General features: G+C 48.7%; 1 protein-coding gene across 2 annotated transcripts in view; it reads left to right on the top strand.

Annotated features, from left to right (window-relative positions):
• Window positions 1-886: 886 nt before the first annotated feature.
• Window positions 887-23,183, top strand: part of TBC1D14 (TBC1 domain family member 14) — a 109,708-nt gene continuing 87,411 nt past the window's right edge. Inside the window, exons 1-2 of one of the 2 annotated variants that reach the window (XM_063107312.1) lie at window positions 887-970; window positions 9,647-10,379. In XM_063107312.1, coding sequence (XP_062963382.1) covers window positions 9,664-10,379 — 716 coding nt within the window. In that variant the 5' untranslated portion in view covers window positions 887-970; window positions 9,647-9,663. The remainder of the gene's footprint in view (window positions 971-9,646; window positions 10,380-23,183) is intronic. The other variant, XM_063107311.1, reaches the window with a different exon arrangement.

Genomic DNA, 23,183 nt, shown 5'->3' with positions numbered 1-23,183 from the left:
CACCCGGGACGTCTCCGAGTCCGTTTCCCGCTGTGAAATCACGCACATAACGCTAGGCTAGTTCCCAAACCGATGCCTGTATCCCATCTCCACAGACCGGGATTTCACCGACCTGGGCTGCTCCCTGGGCTTTGGAGTTTTACAGTAGAGTGCAGACGAGTTTGGAAACCACCGTGCTGGGCACGGTGTAGGAGAGCGACCAGAAACGCCAGCTGGGCACATGGAGAGACCGCCACGGCGCCGTTCCCGAGGCCTCCTACCCGACCTGGGCTCGGGTCCCGCACACGCAGACCACCACCCCTCCGCCGGGCGGGGGCCCCGTCCCCGGCACGCCTGCCTGCCCGCCCGGGGCAGGGGCGCCCATCGATGCGCTCCGCCGCTCGGCTCCCCACGCCTGGTCCCTGCCCGCTGGTGCCCCTTCCCCCTCCCGGCCGCTTCCCACTTCCAAGATGGCCGCAGGTGGAGCCCATCAGGTAAGGGGACCCTGTCGGGTGTCCGCGGGAGCTCTGCGGGTACCAAGACCCTCTCAGGGGTTCCCTTCGCAGCTCCGCTTGGCCCATAGGACGGAAAAGGGCCAGCAACGCCGCTTGGCAGGTGTGCGGCGGGCAGGCCGGAGGAGGGGCAGCCGGGAGAACGTCGAGCGTGAGGCGAGGAGGGGTACGGCGGCCCGGGCGGAAGAGCGGACTTGTGCCGGCAGGGGGAGGGACGAGGGGCGGGGCGAGGGCGTGCGCGCGGGGGCGGGACGCGGGGCGGGGCGAGGGCGCGCGCCGCTGATCGCCGCGGGCGGCTCGCGCGCGCCTGCCAGCCCGACCCACCGCCTGCCGCTCTCGCCCGCCCGCCCGCCCGCCCGACTCGCCCCAACCGCCGTCTGCCGCGCGCTCGGCGTCCTCTCCGCGCAAGTTGCGTGTCCCGCAGGGCCTGGGCCGCCGGCCCGCGCTCCGGGGATGGCGTCCGAGCTGCGCTGACTCCGGTACTGTGGGCCTCCGGCGGGGGGCCGGGCCGCGTGGGAGGGGAGGGCGCGCCGGGCCGCTGCCACCTGCTGCCGCGCTGGCCAGAGCCGGGAGCCGCCCTAGGCCAGCCACGGGGTCGCGTCCTGCACGCGCGCCCCTCGCCGCACGGCAGTGGCTTCCTCCGGCGCGAGGGCAGCGCGCGGGGGGCGGCTCTCGGCGGCGCTCTGCTCCCGGGGGGACGCGCGCTGTGACCCGCTCCTTTCCCGGAACTTGAGGAAAAGTTTCGCCTCAGACTCGAGGCTCCTGCGCGCCGGGTACGCGCGAAGCTCCCCGGCCGGAGAGGAGCCGGCGCGGCGCGCGGGAGCCCCGGGACCCCCGTCCTCCTGGGGACCCACGAGCCCTGGGACCCCCTTCTGTCTCGGGCCTCCTCCTCAGAGCCTCGGGTCCCCTCAGAGCCTCCTCTCGCAGCTCCGCTTGGCCCTCGGGATCTACTTCTACCTCGGATCCCCTTCTCGGAGCCTCCGACCCCGCGCCTCCTTCCATTTCGGACCTTCTCCTCCTCCGATCCCCTGTCCCTGGGCCGCGGATCTGCATCCTCCCCGGAGCCCCCGACACCCGGAACCCCCTTGTGCCTCGGAGCCCTGTCCCCGGGCCCCCACCTTATTCGGATCTTCTGTCCCCGGGCCGGGGAGCACCCCATCCTCAGGCTGCGCACACCCCTGCCCAGGGACCCAGCGCACGGGGCCGGTTGGGAAGCTGGAGCCGAGTGCGAGCCGGCTGCGTTCCACGGCGACCCTCGCGGGGGGTGCGGTGAGGACCCTCGCGGGGGGGTGGGGCGGGGAGCTGCCGCGAGGAGTGAATCGCCCGGACCTCTGGCCTCCCCGCTCCCCGGGAGCGTCTCCAAGCTGAGGGGGCGTGGCCGTGATGAGGACGGCTGGTCAGGAGCCCTGGCCCTGCAGACTCCAGACCAAGCCGCTGTGAACCCAGGCAGCGGGCATTTTAGTGACCGCCTCCTGGCCGGCCACGTGAAACCGTTTCTGTGTGCAAGTTGCATGGGGCACCGTTTTCTGCAACATGGAATTGGAAGCTTGCTTTGGAAGGTTCTATATGCACCAATGCATCTTGCCACTACTGGAGGCTCCTGGGTATCGACTTGATTATTTTATTTACTGAGGTTAGCTGAGGAGGGTTGTCATGGCGGTGTCTTGGGGGCAGAGTACTCACTCTTGCTCCGGTATGTGCAGGAGGTTAGCACCTAGTTGTTGTCTAGGCCCATAGCTCCGTCAGTGCTACACAGCAAGTGAGAGGAGAAATGTTAGTGACAGGAAGAAGCTATACGGTGAAGCCTTGTAGGCACAGACTGACTGTGTCTGGGCTTGCTTATGCAAATGGGTTGCTGAAATAGAGGGGCTGGCCCTATCCGGGGCCCAAGAAAGAGTAACACCAGCCAACATCTTCTAAGGTTTAACTCGTGCCAGATATGATTCTGAAGGCTTTATGTGGATTTCTTCCCCTAATCTTGTCAACTGCCTAATGAGATGATGTTATTGTCTCCATTTTACTATAAGGAAACTGAGGCACAGAGAAGTTAAGAAACTAGTGAAAGGTCACACAACTAGTAAATGGAGGAGTTGGGATTTGAACCCAGGCAGTCGACTTCCAGAACCTGCATTATTCCCCACTCACTCCCCGTCCCCCCATTATTTTATTTTTAAAACTTGTCTTTCTTTTTTGGGGGGGCAGCTGGCCAGTACAAGGATCTGAACCCTTGACCTGTGGAATAGGTTCTCAGTACTGTGCTTTGAGCTAACCAGCCAGCCTATTTTTAAAACCTTTGTATTGAAGTTTAACATGCATACAGAAAAGTGTAAAAGTTTGTTCAGCTTATTGATTATCACAAAGTTTAAGGTCCATGTATGGGCTTTGATGTCAGACCTGGTCTGAATCCAGTTTCTGTTGCTGTGTGAACTTAGGTGAGTTACTTAGCCTCTCTGAATCTTACAGTTCGGCAGTGTACTTGGCAGGCTTCTGAGGATTAGAGCATGTGATGGTAGTAGCACGTTTGGTAAATGATTCTCAGTAAATGATTTCTCTTGGTAATAATTAAGATTGTAAATTATATTGGCTTTGTTAAGTGGACTGAGTAGTTAGTTGCCTCCCAATCACTTCAGAGGTAGTCATGACAATTAAGTTTGGTAAATCACTAAATGTAGCTGAAACATTCTGGAGAGGGGAGAACACCCCATGCATTGAGTGTCTGTAATTTATTTTTTATTTTTTATTTTATTTTATTTTTTTTATCTCCCAGTGTCTGTAATTTAAAATGTCCTATCTGTGCCTGTTAAACATAACCACCTGTGGCCAGTATAAGGTAAATGTCTGTTCTTTAGGGTTGTGAAGAAGCCTTTGGGGACCCTCAACAGGTTAACTCCAGTTTTTCCTGGTTTGCCGAAACATTCATGGACTGAAATTTATTTAAACAGAATTGTGTTAGGTTCCAGGTACCTGAAAGTTGCCATTTACCCTCCGGAGGAATATATGAGCTTCTAAGAAATGTTTTTAGGATTACTTTTATCCTAAAGAATAACCCATTTAAAAACCAAACTACTTTTATAATTCACTTTTCCATTCTACATAATTCAGATTAATCTGTTATTTATGCAGCGTGTATCCATAGCTGTGGAAAGTGTAATAAGCACTTCGGAGTGAAATCCAGGTCAGCCCAGTGTAGCTACTTTATTATACATAACCCTTTATGCCTCGTCTCCTTGTCTGGGAAATGGTTGTAATACTCTAAGGTCTTTGGGTGCTTGCGGAGGTTACAGGGATAAGGGGTGAAAACATGAACACAGTGCTCGACATGTTGTGTGTACTAGGTAAGCAGAGGCAGCTGTTCATGTTAATTGTTAATGCTGAGGCACCTGAGATCCAGGAACGTCCTGGTCCTTTCTGCCTGTTAGGACTTGAATTAAAGAGAGACTCATAGTGATTGGTGCTTGTGGAACCCTCTACAAAGCAGGAGAATTTACACAGGAGATGCCACATTGATTAGTGGCTTTTCCTTTGTGTTGAAACCTCATTTCAGAGGCTCAGTTGGGCTGTTTCTCCTGAATGGTGCTGTCCTCCAGGTTGAGGTGAAGGCCTGGTGGAGCAGCCACTCCTGTGGGGCCGTTAGTCCCACCAGAGTCCTCACTGGGAAACACGAAGGACCCTGAGAGGCCTTGTGGGGGTGTTGGAGACAGAAGATTCAGGTGGGGCCCCCTGTGAGGCCTGGGGCAAGCCCTGCATCTGGCTCAGGCCAGTTTTGTTGTTCCTGTGTGTAAAATGGTAGGATACAGTCTGCTGTTTCACAGGGGGATGAATGCCTGATATCTGTGTTAGCCTTCGGGAGCACCACAGCTTACCCGTGGGCCTTGGAGTCGTGGACTTGGGTTTGAGCCCACCTCTGCCGCGTAAAAGCGGAGAGTTTGCATAAGCCATGTACCTCAGATTCCTCCTCTGTGCAGTGGGGATAGTACCTAGCCCATAGGGTTGTTGAGGGGCTATAAAACAGAATGGTATATTCAGAACTTAGAACAGAGCCTGGTACTCATTAAATTGTAGTGTTCTGGTGATGCTCTGGTGTTGTGTCAGGTGTCATGGTCAGGTCCTGCCCTCATGGAACTTTGGCTCTGTGACATACATTCTCTCATGGCTGAGGAGAAATGAGCTGTGTGTGCTCGACCCTTAAAAATAAGGATCTGGAAATCAGTGGCAGAGCTGGGTTGATGGGAGGCTTGGCAGTGAAGGTGGGTGGGCTGTCCTTTGAGGAGCAGAGAGAGCACCTTGCTGGTGGGGTGCAAGGGGTCAGTGCTCCTCTGGAGCAGCCCTCTAGAGGAGCTGGGCCAGGGAGGGCTGCTTGGAACATGCGCCCTGCAGGTGGAACTATCTGATCTGCAGGAAGAGAGTGCAGGAAGAGAGGAGGTCTGCACAGTGAAGGTCTGCTTCTCCCTGAATCCCCCAGTGAGAGGATTTTCCCTGTGGTGGGCACATAACTAAATCATCTGGTTTTGACTTCATACACGGTTTCTTTTATTCACAAAGACTTTGGTCAAGACCTAGTCTTAGTGCTTTTTAAGGAGAAATTCAAACTGTTGCTTCTAGATGGAATTATTTCCCAAAGCCCTATCCAGAGTCACTAGCAGAGCTGCTGTCCACTTTCTGACTTGTATTAAACTGAAGATGTTGTCTCAGTAGAGTGATGCTTGTCCACTCTGTTGGAGTGATTATCCTCTTTGCTTCCTGCTGAACTCATGTTGTGACAGGCAAATAAAATTCAGATGGTCTTGCTGTGTGGAATAAAAAGTCTTTTATCCATACTTCATATCTTGTATGTTTTTCTCTTGTCTGGAAAGGGATGACTAATCATTATTAAAGTTGGATTTAGTGCCTCCCAGGGCAGGGAGCGGGGCTAGATTTCTGGGCTCTTCCTTCCTGTGATCTGACTAGGCTCCTGAGGCTGTGTACTGTAATAGCCACTGCAGCAGGGAGATTGTGTTACTTAGATGTTGGTGATTTGGACTTTGGAAAACAAATGTAGGAGGAATTTTGTTTCATTTTCCTGACCCATCAGGTGTTGACAGTGTTCTTCACCATCTGGTCTAGTACCTGACCTGATGTATGGTATGGCTGTTGCTTAGCTGCTTGTATCTGTTGTCTGCACATGCTACCAGGAACTCAATAGTCGGGGATTTTCTTCCTTGTATTGTTACTTCCAATGCTGACCTCATTCTTGGAACATAACCTAGCTCTCAGTAGATGTTTCTTGGATGGGACTGTCCCTGGAATCTGCTCACTTAAGAACTTAGTTGTTAGTAATTAATTCAGCAAATAGATTTTTGAGTTCTTAATCTGTGCCTGGCAAGTTGACCAGGAAGTGGTATCTGGAAAGCATTAGAACTGTGCCTGGCTGAAGGTAGAATGCAGTGGGGAGAGAGACATGAGAACAATTGTAAACTACAGTTGTTTCACACTAATTGAGAGACTTTTCAGAGGAGGTTGTAAAATACAGTTGTTTTAGGTGGGGTGTGGTCAGTAGGAGGCCCTGCAGCTTCCTGGGAGAGTTGGGGAAGGCCTTTCAGAGGAGGTGGCCTTTGAAAGCACTAATTGAGTGTCTTGTTGTGCCACACACTTCCCGAGCCCCTGGCGCCCCCGATAACCCAGCTGGGGAGTGCACTCTAGGCAGTGGCACAGTAGGGCTGGAGGTTGAAAGGCAAGGAGGGCAGCACAAGGCTGGAGAGGCAGTCAGATGGATCAGGGGCCGTGTGTGCCAGCTCCGAGAATCCAGGCATAGTCTGTCTTTAGAAAATGTGACTTGGAGTTAGGCCATCTGCAGCTAGTGTCCTGGCCATCTTCCAGAGTCCACCCTGTAGCCTTGTCTCAGAAGCATGCACCTTGTTTGTACAACCTCCCCCTTACAGGGCACCGTCAGAAGGCAGGTGGCCTGGAGTGCAGCTTTTAGTTTTTTGTCACTGGTGGCACCATGCAGAAGGGCTAGAGGACAGGTGGCCTTGGCCCTTGCAGAGTTTGGATTTAGAGTGTGTTGCAAGCAGAAGTACTTTTTCCCTTTTAGGTGGATTTCCCTTAAGGCTGACACTGTGTTCCTGAGGTTTAAGGAACTTGGGGACCAGCAGAGGCCTCAAAGGTGGTTCAGCTTCCCCCTGGAAGAGGCCCTCGGGCTGCTGTCCCTGGCTGACAGGGCAGAGGAGACAAGAGTGGAGAAAGAGGCCACCACCAAAACAGCTGGGCTGTGCCAGATGGTGCTTCCTTCTTCTCTGTGCTTTAATCTTGGCAGTGATTCAGAGAGGCAGTCCTTGGGTTGCCATGAATAAAATACTGTTGTTTCACTTAAATGGTTTCCAATTCCGTAGATATTAGTGAATGCCTTCTGTTTGTCCAAGCACTGATTTTTCTAGGAAAGATACACTTATTATGTGTTCCTGTCTACTCTAGTCTCAAAATTTCTTGTGGGCTAACCCACATCTCTTGTAATACTTTAAGTTCATTTTTTGCAGGTCCTTTAGCTCTTTATGTGGCTGGAAAGTAGGGGAAATGCATGTTTATTGGGCACCTGCTATGTGTCAGGTGCTGGGTTTGCCAGTGCTTGCACCAAACCTTCTCATTTCTTTTATCCTCATACCAGCCTGTGAGTTATATGTTATTGTCCCATTTTACTGCTTGGGAGGAGGGAAGTTGAGGCTCAGAAAGGTTAAGCACCTCACCTGTGGTCGCTCAAACTGGTAAATGGCAGAGCCAGATTTCAGCTGGTCTTGTCAGAGGCTGCTGTTTAGTTTAAGCATTTCCTCTTAGGTTTATGGCTTTTTGCTAGTTTGATCTGTTGGGGTGTTGATGGTGTTTTGATAGTCCTAATTACCTTTGACAATGTCAAAGATCAGCTCTTAACTATGTGCTAAAAATGTTTCTTACTGTATTTTCCTTCTAATTAAAAAAATACTTAAAACTTTCAAATTTGTATACATTGGAATCTACCTATGTCTTCCTTTTGTGAATCCTATTGCTTCATAACATAACAACTTAAGGGATTTTCTCAGAGCAGGGGACACAGAGACGGTCTGAAGTGAACTTGCCTTGGAGGGATTCATGGCTGTTGGCCTTGGGATGGAGGCTCCAGCCGAGGAAACTCAGGGCAGTGTGAGCCATGAAACATTTAAAATGTGTTTGCATGTGGTGAGGTGATGCCGAGATGAACTGAGTTTTTGCCTTGTAGGTTAGAGAAACATTTTATTTTTTTGCAGCACCTTTATAATTTTATTTATATATTAAGTTCTAATTTTGTCTGTATTTTTGTTTTGGTGTAGTACAGTGTGGTTCTAACATCTAAAAAAAATTGATAATCAATTAGTACAATACCATGATTTAAATTATCCTTCCTTACTCATTGAGTCATATTTAAAGTTTTTATATGTAGTTCAGTCTGTTTCTGAATTCTGCATTTTGATTCATTCCTTCACATTTCTATTTTTGCTCCAGTGCTGCACTGTCTGACTGGCTTCTTCAATTTCTGGGAGGGAGGGAGGGTGATTACTCCCCTGCCCCTTTTCTGCTTTTAATGAGTTTGATTTGCTGTGTTGACAGTGAGAGAGGCAGGCCAGGCTTCCTAAAGGGAGAACGTGAAAGCTCCTTGCAAAAACTAAAATAATACCCAAACAACGGTAGTTGTCATTGTTACTTCTGTGCTTTAAAACCTTCAGCTGCTTGCAGTTTGATGATGGCAGCTACCAACAAAGTGCCTGCTGGGGGCCAGGGGCCTATTACATGCTTTTCTTGTGGTGTTTGCCTTAATTCTCCCAAGGCAATGCAATGGAGCTGGGATTAGAATCCAGGAATGGCTGAGTCCAAAGTCCTGTTCTTTCTGTTGTTCTACTCTATGGATCAGATTTAAATGCACCACCTGATTTCTTTAGTTTTGATATTTTAAAGGAAAGTAAAAGGTAACGTAACATATGCCAGGGTTCTCAGTCTGTTGCTGTGTTCTCCAGGCTGGTGTGCCTTGCGCCCCCTCTTCCCCACCTCTCTTAGTCTAGAGAAATTTAGATAAGGCCCTAGGGGCATGTGTGTGTGTGTGCGTGTGCGTGTGTGTGTGAGAGAGAGAGAGAGAGACCACAGTTTTGACTTCCTTCACTCAAGTATTGTAGGTCCTGGTCTTTATTTTTTATTGATTATCTTCACCGAGCCAGCCTCCTGACCTGGATTTTTATAACCCTAAACTAACCATTCTAAACTAGGTGTGGTCTACTTTGGGGTCCCGTTGATCCCAGCTCTGCTGCTAAATAGCAGAGTGATCTTGGACCCGTTTCTTAATCTCTCTGAGCCTCGGTTTCTTCAATGGTAAAGGGGATGGGGGTGCTATGCCCTGCCTCATGGACATGAGGGAGCATGATTGACACATTTATGGCGAGGCATGGCCAACTTGGATGTGGTTGGAGTAGTCTTGCTGCAAATGGTGTGTGTAATTTACTTTTTCTGTCTTAATGAAGATAGCTTGATTGCTATGCTGTCTCAGAAGAAGTAAAAAACCTTGACTTATGTATGGGTTGTGCATTCACATACTTTTTTACAGAGGTATTCTATTTATCGTTTAACCCCTTCCAAAAGAAAAATCCCCCCCCAAAATCCTCTCTCTGCCTATCATAGTCCTCATGCTCCCAGTGCTGTCTTGGGGATCAGAGATATGACTGGTGGGGCGGTGATGATGGCAATGGTGAAGATGACTATTTTTACCTTGTTTTTTACTGGGCTGCGCGCTAACCAACTGAGTTAGCCGGCCAGCTTACCTTGTTTGTTTTTTTGGTGGCTGGACGTTACAGGGGTCGAAGGCTGGACGTTACAGGGGTCGAAGCCTGGACGTTAGTGTTATCAGTACCATGCTCTAATCAACTGAGCTAACCAGCCATCCCCTGGTTATTTTTGTCTTGGATATATTCTTTGTTTGGGTTATCTTCCTGTTATTTTATATCATTGTAATATATGTTAAAACTCTAGCTTCTGGTTCTGAATCAAAACTTGGGTAGGTAGGACTTTTTTCAAGGTTTCTTCCTTTAAAAGGGGTGTGAGAACATTTGACCTGTGTGTCAGATGAGTGGCGTCTTTGGCTTTTATATCTGCTTTCTCAATTTCCATGTTTGTGTCTTTTCTAGTTTCTCCTTGGACCAAGATGACTGATGGAAACCTTTCCACCTCCACAAATGGTGTAGCTTTGATGGGCATTCTGGATGGCCGATCAGGAAACCCCCTTCAGAACCTGCAACACGTGAGTCTCAAGGTGCCCAAATCCCAATCAGTGCCTGAGTATGGGCCCAAGCTGAAACTCAGTGCTTTAGAAGATCGACAGAGCCTTCAGTCAGTGGACTCGGGCATTCCTACCCTGGAGATTAGCAACCCGGAACCTGTGCCCTGCAGCGTGGTCCATGTGAAGAGGAAACAGTCCGAGTCAGAGATCATCCCCGAGCGGGCCTTCCAGAGCGCATGCCCACTGCCATCCTGTGCACTACCGGCTCCCACCAGCGCCGAGCAGAGCGTGCGGAAGTCCTCCACGTTTCCCAGGACAGGCTACGACTCGGTGAAGCTCTACAGCCCCACTTCCAAAGCCCTGAACCGCAGTGACGATGTCTCTGTCTGCAGCATATCCAGTCTTGGCACAGAGCTGTCAACCACACTGTCCGTCAGCAATGAGGACATCTTGGACCTCCTGGTCACGAGCAACTCCAGTGCCATCGTGACCCTGGAGAATGATGATGACCCACAGTTCACTGATGTCACCCTGAGCTCCATCAAGGAAACCATTGACCGCCACCAGCAGGACTGTGTTGATGAACCTGAGGAGGGGAGTAAATTGAAAATATTGGGACCATTTAGTAACTTCTTTACGAGGTAATGCCATCTTTGTCTCTCTAGAAAAGCTAGGTTATTGAATTCAGACAAGTTGCCTGTTTTTGTCTAAAATGTGTTGTGTGTTCTCCTGTCTTGTTAAGCAGGCACTGCGTCATACAGATAATTGGGTGTTTTCCCAATAGCCCAGAATCCTGTGGAGCTGTGTATAGGACTGGTGATTCTGCTGTTTGATTTCTCACTGCCAGCTTTTGTTTCTGGGTCCCTGACTCAATTGCATAGTCTGTTGTCACTTCCCAACCTCTGATCTCTTGTGGCTACAGGTGACCCACAGGGCCTGCATTACCAGATTAGCAACCTTAGTTTGTCAGCCTTAGCCTCTGAAGGGTCCTTCACACTAATAACTTAAGTTTCTTGGGCCAAGCACAGGGTGCTGACAAGGGTGATGTCAGAGTTAGTAACTCACATTTCTGATTTCAGCCCCACTGGCGTAGCCCTGGGCTGGCATTTCCGGGTGCCCCTGGTTGTGTTCCCTGTGCTTCTGTATGGCTTTGCTCTTGTTCATGTTCTGGCCCTTGAGGTGTGTGCTGTCACTGCACTGCAGCCACATGCATTCCCACTCGTATTGGGCCCAGGCCTTGCACCCCAGGTGCCAAGTCAGGCCTGCTGGGCTCCCTGTGTCTCCTCTAAAGCCCTGTGAGGACAGCTCCCCAGCTTCTGCCACTTATTTGTGCTCTCATGCTTTTGTTCAACAAGTGTCTGTGTCCTAGCCCTGTTTTATGTGGGTTGTATGGGGGTAGTATGGTGATAGAAATGATCTTAGGAAATGACTTAGGTTGGGCTTATAGCCTGGTAATGGTGGGAGTGAACACATCAGTCAATTGCTCAAGCAAATGTGAACTCCCAAACTGTAAAGTGCCCTGAGGAAGAGTGTGGGGATGTGGAGAGTATGTGCAGAATTGTGATCTGCTCCACAGCTGCTCTTTGGAGGGCTTTGGGCCCAGGGCTTGGCAGGTGGGAGCATTTCGGCGGTTGACCCTGGCTGCCCCATGTGCCCCCAGCAAAGCCCCTGGTGGACACTGCAGCACTGGGTCCCCTTTGAGATGGCATGATGTGCTGGCTTGTCAGCCGCAGACTTCTGTGACTGTGGGCGCACATATTAACATATCACTCACTGCCTCAGGTGCTTCATCAGCTAAACGTGGGATCATCTTAGATGAGTCTCAGAGCAGTCATGAGTGAAATGATCACCTTTTCTCTCTGGTGTGCTGACAGGTTGGTATCCTACCATAAATAGAGTTCCTGGTCTCAGAACTCAGTAACTCAGTGATTGCCTTCAATGGGAGGAACCTAGAAGCTTTGGGGGAGACTCTGTTTGTCAGTGTTCTTTCTGAGGCTGTAGTCATGTTGTAGTGTTGTGATTCAGATTTGTATGGCTGAACCATTTCTTTTACTCAGATGAGTGTTTTCCACTTTCCCCATTTAGGAATACCACCTGGTGCCTGTTAAATGTAGATCCTCGAGATCCACCCAGAACTACAGAATCAGAATCTCAAGGGAAGGACCTGGGAGACAGGCTTTCAGAATTATCTGAGATTCATGGCAATCTGGAAGGCAGTGTAGTAGAAACAGCTTGGCTTTGGAATTCAGCAGATCTGCACCCATGTCCTCGCTGTGTTACCTTGAACAAGTTACTTCACCTCTCCGAGTCAGTTTTCTCTTCCCTAAAATAGCATTAATAAGAGCCTAGCACATAGTGCCTTCTATGTTGTTGATGTACGTTACACTCTTACCTTTGTTGTCCTCCTCATCATGGTGCTTTCTACCTCAGCATCTTCATCTATAAAGCGGGGATAATGAGCCTTTCTTCAACTGGAGGTCATGGGGATTAAGTGGGTCAGCATACGTGAGATGTAGTGCAGATCTAGACACACAGTAAGCTCTTAAGCCTCAGTTGTTTCTGGTTATCATGGCTGCACCCTAGTCTGTCTGCTGCCTTTGTAGGACTGGGACATGGCTGAGTTGATCTGTGTTGGAACCTCTTCTCCTTTGAAAGGAAACATCATCAATTATGTAATTTCTAGATCATTTCTAAAGCTACTGTTTCTTGAAAATCTCTCTCAGCTTTGTGACACAGAAAACAAATGGCTCTTTGTTTTATTCCTTGGTTCTTGTCTCCTGACCCTTGTTTTGGTGGCTGTAATATTGTTGTGAGCCACTCTTAAGTACCTTTGGGAAGTGGGTGAAAGATAATGACACATGAATCAAAATAAGTGATGTCTTCGGCTGAGTCTTGTGTGTTTTTAAAGTCTTAAAATGTTAGAGAAGACTTTCTATCTAGAGTTCCTTTGAGAGGAAAAGGGTTCTGTGTCAGAAGTGTTTGGAGCCCACTAAACACCTTACAGATGAGAAAATGGAGTTACAGAGAATGTTCAATAACTCAGCCCAGGACCTGGCCCACAGCAGGTGCTCAGATGACTGTGGGTTGTGTGAGTTTTTGTTGAGGGCAGAGCCAGGGCTAGAGTTGGTCCTCTGGGGTTCCCAGCCCAGGCTCCTGAGCCATCTGGTTTGTCCCCTCACCCGTGTGCCCTTCTGTTCTTGTCCTCATTGAGTCAGTTCCTATGTTATAGAAGGACAGGGGTAGCATCGTGGAAGGCTGGTCTAGGAGAACACGTCTCAGAGGAGGGGTGGAAGTGGTCACGGAACTTGTGACTGGAAGGAATAGCAGACCTATTGGTGATGCCGACTGCTTGATGAGGCAGCCTGGGTGAGAGAAGAGCAGGAGAGTGACAGGAGGGCTGGCTGGGCCTGACCTCTGCCCCCAGAAGCTGCAGGCCCAGCTCCCATTTGTTCTTTTTCCACCCACACTATAATAAGTACCTCTGTCCCAGCACCCTGAGCTTTAGAGAGTCCCTATTCTTAAGGAGCTTACACTCTGTGGGGGAGATAAACAAGGCATTTCAGGGACTAGGGGTGGGGCATGAGTGCTGTTACTGCAGGTGGAGCAGGAGGGTGGCACTGTGGTCAGGAGTGCTTGTTCAGGATTCAGACTGGCAGGGTTCATTGTGAGCTCTCCTACTTACTTGCTGTGGGACCTTGGGTAAGTTATAGCTCTGAGCCTTAAATGGGGGATAAAATTAGTGTGCAGGGTTAGAGATCAAGTAGGTAAAGCGTCTAACTTCCTGGCACTCCGTAAGTAGTAGCTTTCTGTGATTCTAACATAAAAATCATCATTTCTAAAAGATATGTTTTCTAAGGCTTTCTCTAGTTTTTACCTCATATTGTGCTTACTTCAGTCAGCCCATTGCTGAATCACTTAGAGCAGGATTTTGGCACTGTTGACATTTTGGGGTGGATGATTCTTTGTGTGGGCAGCTGTTCTATGCATTGGAGGATGTCTTGCAGCATCCCTGGCCTCTACCCACTAGATGCCAGTAGCGTTCCCAGTTATGACAACCAAAAGTGTCTCCAGACTTTGCCAAAGGTCTTGGGGGCTGGAGAGGGGGCGGGGCAAAATCATCCAGTCTGAGTACCATTGAGCTAGCAGGTTGTAAATGTTGGTATTTATTTCCTTCCTTGAAGGAAATTTACTAATGTAATGTAATTTGAACAGGATCCTCATCTTGTACAGAAGAGAGATGCTGTGTTAAGGGATCCTATGAGCCCAATGTAGTTTAATGGTATTTCTCTAAAAACCTGGATAGCAAGTCTGAGAGGAATTCAGTAACACGTTTGTGGTGTGTTTATTTTCCACAGGAGACAGGGTTGGTTTTTGTGAGGCCAAGGCTTTAATCTGCTAATCTGCGCTGGTTTGGAAGGTAATAATTAGCTCTGAGCACTTACATCTTCTTTTGTGTGGCCCCTTTATTAAGCTTTCAGAAGAGATGATCTGAGTATCCTTTGCTGAAGAGAGATGTTTGAACTGCATTTGAAGGATGAGAAGAAACTTGCCAAATGAAAATGTGGGGGCAGAGGGAACAGCTTGTGGAAGGCTGGGAGGTGCAGGGCACCTGGCTGTGTTTAAAGAACTGGAATGATGGATTTTTCCAGTCTGCCTCCTGACCTAGCTAAGAGCCCCTTGGGGGCACAGTCTGCGTCTGGTTCACCCTGGCACTGAGTTGTAATTCAAAAACAAAGTCAGAGGACTGTGGTGGTTGAGATCTGGGACTGCTGAGACCCAAGTTTGAACCTCAGCTCTGCCATTTTTATTCTGTGTGGCCTTGAGAAAGTCCCTGAATCTCTGTGAATCCCCAGTGTGTACTTGGGTGACCAGGATTAATTGTACCTCTTGTAAAAGTGTTGATGTGAGGGTTAAATGAGATAATACAAATAAATCTCTGGACAGAGAACATACTCAATATACAGGTTGGATTTCTGGCCCTGCTCTCTGCTTTTGTTGGAGTTTCACATATTTCATTTTTATTTTAAAGGTTCTGCTGTATGAAAATGTTTGAAACCATTGGCTTAAGAAACAGGAATCTTCAGGGTACTTTAACTTGATGTGAAAGTGGTCGACCAAAATTTTAGTTCCTGTACTGATCTAGGCTTTTGGGATTTGATTCTTTGGAAAATGACAGAGTAGTGCTAAGGAAGAGATGTGCCCAGTGCTTTCTTTTCAGGGAGGTGAGTTGTTTACCAACAGGTGGGTACACTCTAGAGACATGTTACAACTTGAGCCTTTGGCACAGGGAATAGCAGGCAACATTTAGTATGTGCTGGGTGCCAGGTGCCATTCTTCACTTTTATGTGGTTGCCTTGTTTAATCTTCAACAACCGTGTGAGATGGTGTGGTGTGGGATTCTGTAGGCTGGCTTGTTCATCTTCCTGGCCACCTTCCTTCTAGTGTGTCTTCCTGCACTGTAGCAACTGGTGAGTTAAAAATGTACATTTCCCACAGTCTCTTGCAGCTAGGGTCTGGATATGAAATAGCTACCATCAATTTCTCCTATTTGAAAGAGGGTTGAAGCAGAAGTTAGATGGAAACCACTTTTCTTCTTCTTTGGGCTGCTTCCTGCTACCTGGCGATGTCATAAAGATGTGAGGCTTACCTGCAGCATTGTCCCTGTCTCTGTTTTTAGCTTTCTGGATGTGAGAGGCAGTTATGGAGGAGGAGGTGGCTGCATCCTACCAGTGCCAGAAGCAGTTGTGGTGGCTTCTTGATCCTGTTGTATTCTTGAATTCCCTAGTTACAGGGGCAGCTCAGACGTGGCAGCTTTTCTGTGCATCATTTCTGTGTTGGTTAGGAAGCCATTTCCAGGGTTGATTACTGTAGCCCTTTCAACTGTTTTTTAATTTTAATTTTTTTTGTGGCTGGCCATTATGACCAACTGAGCTAACTGGCCAGCCCCCTTCCAACAATTTTGAAATCATCTGATTCCTTGAATTAAGTCCCTTTCTGTTTAAAATACCTTGAGTGGTTTTTGTATCCTGCACTGAAAGCTGGTTAGTTCAGATACTGTTAATTCTCCTTTATAAGTGAGGAAACTGAGGTGAGGGGTGGTTAAGTAGTTTGCCAAGAGATACAAAGATGATGCAGGGCTTGGGGCTCTGAACTTCTGGTTTCTTATCTGCAAAATGGGAATAAGTTCATAATTCAAAGGATTGTTGGGATTAAATGGGGGCGGGGGGATGCACATAGATGGGAAGTACCAGGCACATGGCAGTCGTATTAATGACTATTCTGTTTTTTAGGTTGCCTGATTGTAATTTTCTACTGCTTTGACCATTTTAGAATTAGCACCAGTGACTTGAGATGGTAACATTGTAACTATGAGTTTTCTACAAAATCTGTTTGTTAATGTTCCTGGTGACTTTGAACTGACATTAGGGATATACAGAAAACACGTGTCGTATACCTGAGCTGCTGCTGTTGTGTGTGTGTGCTTGTGTGTTGCTGTGATACTTGGGAAGGAGCACTCAGCCTCTCTGGGCTTAGTGTCTTCACCTGCAAAATGAGCTGAAGGTACCCATCATACGGAGTTGTGAAGATGAAAGGAGAAGTCTGATCAAGGTGTTGTGCTCCAAGTGCAGGCAGCAGATTCTCCAGGAAGATTTGAAGATGGGCAGACCAGTGCTGGAATCCACTGTGTAAAACCCTCTACAGCATGATGAGGGTGTGAAGAGAGATGTGAACATATCAGCAACCCTCCAAGGGAGCCTGGAAAGAATTAGCAGCCGCTGAGGTGCCAGCTGGCCCTTGAAAGTGTTTTCCACCTGCATAGGGGTTGAGGGATTTCCACCTGCATAGGGGTTGAGGGGTTTCTTAGGCAGAAGGATCAGCATGTGTAAAGTCATGGGAGCAGGGGAGAGCCCAGCCTTTCTGGGAAAGTGGCACAGCATGAAGCACTCAGGAGAGAGATCAGGGATAGGTAGGAGAGGTGACTGGAAAGGTGGGTAGGAGCCCAGGTGGGGCAGGGTGTTGAGGAACACATTTAAACTCGAGACTCACAGCAGCCAGATGGAGTAAGATAAAGATCTACACAGGAGCTGATGAGCTGCCTTGATGAGAAGGGGTTCAGCTTGTTAGCTAGAGGGTCCAAGATAAGCAGCTCCCTTGGGGGAAGCAGTGGCTGCCCTGTTCGGAGCTCATGTTCTGGACCAGGCACTTCACATTCTCTCTTTCTGAAGCATCTCACAGCCTGCTGGAGACAGGCTGCAGAGCGGTGATTTGAATATTCACTTGTTAATCCCAAAGTACATGCTCTTTCTACAAAAGACACTATCCCTCCTCTTGTAACAGCAGACCATGGTTAGAAAGAAGGGGAACTTGGGGCTCGGAGAGCAAAAGGCAGTGAATGAGAAATCACAGGCTCAGTGGAGATTTTGTGGGGCAGTGTCGGTGGAGCTAACTGATGCTCTGGGAAAGGGTGGGAGGAAGGTGTGAGGGGAGAGGAAAGGGCTAAATTGGTTCTGTGGCGTCCTTATCAGGGCCTTGAGGCTCCTCAGTGGGAAGAGGGCTGGAGAATCCCCTCTTGAGCCATTGTTTGTGAGAAGGTGGAGAATGTCTTTTCCTCCTGAGTAGTAACTCTGGAATACCAGGCATTTACAAGTGTGGGAGTGAGACCGGAGTCAGCCCTGCCACATGAGGTCTGCCAGCTACAGGGGAAGGAAGACTGTGGGAGAGTGGAATCAGTGTTGGCGCCTCCTGGATGCCTTGAGCAGGAGAGAAGCAGAAAAGATTTTAGCAGGCAAGGAACTAGTAGGGTGGTTCCCATTCTTACTCACTAAAGATCTGAGGGTACTCAGCACACTGTTCTTTCTTCTATGTAGTGTTTTCACAGGCACACACTTACCCTGGGTCCTCTGACCCTGTTTCAGTCCCTCCGCCCCAAGGGTTTAAGTTCTCAGGTTGTGAATTCTTATACCAGGTGGATTTTCAGCTGCTTAACTCTCTTGATTAAAGAATGTCTCTACTACTTTTCCAACTACTGGTTACACAGCTCAGCTCTTACAAAGCATTGCTTCAGCACCTGGAGGTTATCAGTGACCTTGACTAGAGATGTTTCTCTAAATCCAGGTGAGCTTCATTTTGAGGTTGTCCTTCATGTTTGGAGAGGAAGCAGCCAGTAGTGTCACTGTGCAGACATGGCTGGATGGATCTACAGGAGGCCAGCTGTGTTTGTGCTGGACACACCTGGAGGGTGTTGGAATACTGCCACAGGCGCCATTGGGAGTGCCTGCCAGTGGTACGGCTGTGCTCGGAAAGAACAGCCGGGCTTATCAAGGGTGTGCTGCCTCCCTGTGCTTTGCTGGGCTTCGTTTTCTTTTGGCAGACAATCACAGTCATAATAACTCATTTATTGAGTGGCTGCTGTATGCCAGGCATTGCACTAGGTCCTTAAATATGTTTCTCATCACACATTCTTTAAAAAAATATTTACTGAGCATTTGCCATATGCCTAGACACCATTCTAGGGGTTTGGGATTCATTTGTGAACAAAGCAAAGACCCCTGCCCTTGAAGAGCTATGTTCTATTGGATGAAGCAGATAATAAACACAATAAGTAAATAAAATACGTATGTTGGCAGTGATAAGTGCTATGGAGAAAACAAGAAAGTAAACGATGGTAGATACTGGGAGAACTGGAGAAGGCAGGTTACAAAATTAAAAGGCTGGTCAGGGTAGGCCTGAAAGAGAAGGAGAGATTTAAGCAAGGACTTGAAGGAGGTAAGAAGTTAACCAAGCAAGTATCTGGGAGAGTGATCCAGGCAGGGGGAAGGGCACAGGCTGGCCTGGCAGGCCTGGGGCATTTGAGCAAAGAGGCCCATGTGGGTGGACCAAGAAAAGGAAGAGATGAGGTCAGTGGGACCAGACCCTGTATGGCATGTAGGCCATCGTAGGATGCTGGCTTTGACTCAGAGGAAATGGGAGCCACTGGAGAGTTTTGAGCAGAGAAGTTGTACTAGTTTTCTAATACTCTGTAACAAATAACCACAAATTTGGTGGCTTATAACAACATTGCTGGTGCACAATGGTGTGGCTGGGTTCCTCTTAGGATCTTACAAAGATGAAACCAAAATGTTGGTGGCTGTGCCGCACCTTCGGCTTGACTAAGGAAACGTCCGCTTCCAGGCTCATTCACGGCGTTGGCAGAACTCGGGTCCATGTGCTATAGGACTGAGCACCTCATTTTCTTGATGGCTGTCAGCCGGGGGCCACCAATGGAGTAGCTCCTGGAGGCCCTCCAAATTTCTTGCCATGTGGTTCCCTCCATCTTCAAAACCAGCAACAGAATCTCCCTTGTGTCGAATCCCTCTCACATTTCAAAACTTTTTTGCCAGGAAGAGCCCTAAGTTGACTTTCAGTCCTCACTGGATTGGGTAAGGCCCACCAAGAATAACCTGTCTTCTAAAGTCATCTGTGCCATATGACATAGCCTGATCATGGAGTGACTATCCCATCTATTCACACTTTATGCCCATGCTCAAGGGGAAGGGATTTTACAGGGCGTGAACATTGAGGAGAGGGCATTGTGGGGGCTGTCTTAGAATTCTGCCTACTACAGAAGTAGTGATTGCATTGAGATTCAAACAGAATGACTTTACTTGCTGTATTGAGAGTTGGCTTTTGGTCAGGGGAAGGGGCAAAGCAGGGAGACCTTAGGAGGCTGTTGTAGAGGTTCAAACAGGAGATGATGATGGCTTCCACTGGGCCATAGCTGTGGAGAGGATGAAAAATAGCTGTGATTTGAAGAATGGATGTGGGGTGTGGAGAAAAGAAATGAGTCAAAGATGACTAAGATTTTTGGCCTCAAGCAATGGAAGATAGAGTTGTTAGGTTTGGGAGAGAAGATGAGTGGTTGAGTTTGGGACATTTTAGATATTTACAAGAAGGTGGGCGGAGCTGGTGATTAGATAGGAGACTGGACTTGTGGAGTTGGGTGTGAGCAAGAGATAAAAATTTTGAGCTGTTGGTGTTGGAGACGGTTGAAACTTGGTGAGGTCACAATGGATGCGAGTGTGGACAGAGTAGAGGAACAAGGAGTGAGCCTGAGGCACGCCAGTGAAGAGGCTGGGAGAGGAGGAGGAAGCCACAAGACCGAGAAGGTGGGGCCAGAGGGCAGGAGGGCAACAGAGTGTGATGTCCTGGAAGCCAGGGGAGGACTGGCATCAGGGAGGGGAGTGGTCACCTGTGCAGAGGTGCTGATAGGGCAGGGCAGATGCGAGCTGAGAACTGACTGCTTAGCAATGAGGGAGGTCATTGGCGACCTTGACCAGAGCTGTTTTAGTGGAGTAGTGGTGCGGGTGAAAGTGTAACTGGAGTAAATTTTAGAGAGCATGGGAGAAGTTGGAAATGGTGAGCACAGACAGTTCTTTTGGTGGGTTTGCTGCAGAGTGGAGTGATAGCTGAAGGAAGAAGTGGCATAAGACTTTTTTTTAAGATTGGAGAATAACAGTTTTTTTTGTTTACTGTTGAGAGCAACATAGTAAAAGAATAAGAATTGAATGTATCATAGGTAGGAGGGAATCGCTGGAGCATTGTCCTTGAGTTGCATCTGAAGGCATGGATCCAGAGGTCAAGTAGAGAATGGGCCTTGGCTGGGGAGAATCAACTAGCATGGCAGGCGCCAGGGCAGAGGACGTGGGCACAGGAGTCTGGAAGTGTGCTCTCTTTTTCTCAGCGTGTGCAGACTGTTGTTGGTAATCCCCTCCCCCCCTTTTTTTTGGCGGCTGGCCAGTACGAAAATCTGAACCCTTGACCTTGGTGTTATAACAGCGTGCTCTAACCAACCTAGCTAACTGCCAGCCTGAATATAGGTTTTTAATTTCTACATATTTACTTTAAAAAAAAATAGACTATTTTTTTAGAGTAGTTTTAAGATCACAGCAAAATTAAGCAGGAAGTACAGAGAGTTTCCCTATAATCCTTGTCCCCCCCCCGTCCCCCACAGCTTCCCCCTCCATCAACATCCCCCACAGAAGGGCCTGATGAACCCACACTGACACATCATTATTGCCAGAAGTCCATAGTTTAGTTTAATCCCGTCCAAGTTAGGTTCACTCTTCGTATTGTATGTTCTGTGGGTTTGGACAGATGTATAATGACATGTATCCACCATTGTAGTATCATACAGATTAGTGTCACTGCCCTAAAAGTCCTCTGTGCTACACCTGTTCATCCCTCCCTTCCTGTAACCCCTGATCTTTTTTACTGTCTCCATAGTTTTGCCTTTTCCAGAATGTCATGTGGTTGGAATCATACAGTATGCAGCCTTTTCATACTGGCTTCCTTCACTTAGTAATATGAATCTAAGGTCTCCATGTCTCTTCTTGCCTTGATAGCTCATCTCTTTTTGATGCTGAATAATATTTCACTGTATGGATATGACAGTGTATTTATTCACCTGCTGAAGAACATCTTGGTTACTTCCAAGTTTTGGCAACTATGAATAAAACTTTTATAAATGTCAATGTGCAGATTTTTGTGTGGACATAAGTTTTCAGTTCCTTTTGGTAAATATCAAGGAGTGCAGTTGCTAGAATATATGGTAAGAGTATGTTTAGTTTTTTAAGAAACTGCCAAACTGTCTTCCAAAGTGGCTACACTGTTTGCATTTCCACCATCAATGAATGAGAGTTCGTGTTGCCCCACATCCTCATCAGCACATGCTGTTGTCAGTGTAAATTCTTGTTCTATTATTCCATTTTTCTTGTGAAGTAGGAAGCAGGATCCTTAGCTGACAGTGAGGTTGGGTGTCTTAGGCCATTTGGGCTTCTTTAACAAAATACCATAGATTGGGTGGCTTATAAACAACAGAAATTTATGTCTTATAGTTCTGGAGACTGGGAGGTCCAAGATCCAGGTGCCAGCAGATTTGGTATCTGGTGAGCCATTGAACCTGGTTCAATTGACTGCCATTTTTTTGCTGTGTCCTCACACGGTAGGGGCAAGGCAGCTCTCTGGGGCCTCTATCCCCTCATGAGGGCTTCATAATTATGACCTAATCACCTCCCAAAGGCCCGACCTTCGAATGCCATCAACTTGGGGCTAGGATTTCAACACATGAATTTTGGGGGGACATATACATTCACATTGTAGTGAGGGGATGGAGTGCTGGGTTTGGGGAGAGAAGAACGTGTGGAAGTCCTCTTGGTGAGTGGGAGAATGAATGGAGAGGAAAGCAAGAGTCGTGCTAGCTGATCGGATACCAGTCAGCTGCTTGTGTATTTCTCTCCAGCCCTGTTCCCCTGAAAAGGAGCCCATGTGGGGCAGGGTTTGAGTTTTGCTAAGTGAGGATGGTGAAGTGAGAGGAGGCAGGTGCCCAGGGTACGTGCAAGAGTGAGATGACAGTGATGGGTACTGGCCTTTAAGCTGGGTAAGTTGTGTGCGGTTGTCTGAAAGATGAGCGGCAGCAAAAAGAGGGAGGATTAGAGGAGCAACGTGGAAAGACTGAAACCTTGGGGTTTGTGGGGGTGTCTTCACTGTGTGGATAAATCGAGGCTTCCAGTTGACAGGGGAGCTTGGAGGGTTAGCTCCTCTGCCCCCATCTGTCTTGACAATAAGCTCTGCCTTGGGCAGTACCATCGCAGTTCGAGCTGTGTCTGGTGAATCTGGTCAGGGAAGAAAGGCCTTGAGGTGCCTTTGTTGCACTCCTCTTGCGTGTTGGGTGGGGAGTAGGGGCAGCAGTGCCACCCCAGGGCAGTGTTAAGGTGGGCACTGCTTTGGTGGGCTGGCCTTGCCAAGAGAGATCTTCCTCCTATGGTATAAGAACACTCCTGTTTGTGAACAGCACCCCATCCTCAGGGAGAGGGGAGTCGGGGGAGAACTGCGATGAACAGCCCTGAATGTAGGCTGTGCAGACCCCCCTACTGGGGACTCACTCATGGCCCCAATGCTAAGGAACTGTGTGGGACAGTGGTGCCCTGCTTGAGGCACTCTGCCCTCAGGTGGACATAACTTCTTGTGATCTTCTGGAGAGGATCAGTCCAGGATAGCAAGAGGGAAAGAAAATGCCAAGAGGAAGTGTCCCGGAGGCACGTGGGCCATTATCGCGTGGGCAGGAAGGCATTACTTCCTCTTCCTTGGTCCTTGGTCCCCTTCAGGGCACCGCACCTCACTCTCAGCTGGTGGCCTGCAGTTGATGTTCCCTTAGCCTTCCCCATCAGGCATTAGCCTGGACCAGGCTTGCAGAGAGGTGGGGCTTGCTCCCTCAGAGATACCTTCTCCATGCTTTTCTGGGGATCCACATCCCTGAATGTTTTCTGCATATCCTTAGCCACTGCCAGGAAGCTCTCTCCAGCCTTCATCTGAGGACCAGCCTCACAAGCCTTCTGTGTGCCTCAAGGAGCCTGTTTACCCAAGGGGGCACATAGAAGATTTTGGGGTGAGCAGGGTGTGTCATCGCA

This window comes from Cynocephalus volans, chromosome 9 (assembly GCF_027409185.1).
Source record: "Cynocephalus volans isolate mCynVol1 chromosome 9, mCynVol1.pri, whole genome shotgun sequence".
In the NCBI taxonomy this organism is placed as follows: Eukaryota; Metazoa; Chordata; class Mammalia; order Dermoptera; family Cynocephalidae; genus Cynocephalus; species Cynocephalus volans.
The sequence above is the reverse complement of the archived record's forward strand: the minus strand, read 5'-3'. Positions and strand labels throughout refer to the sequence as shown.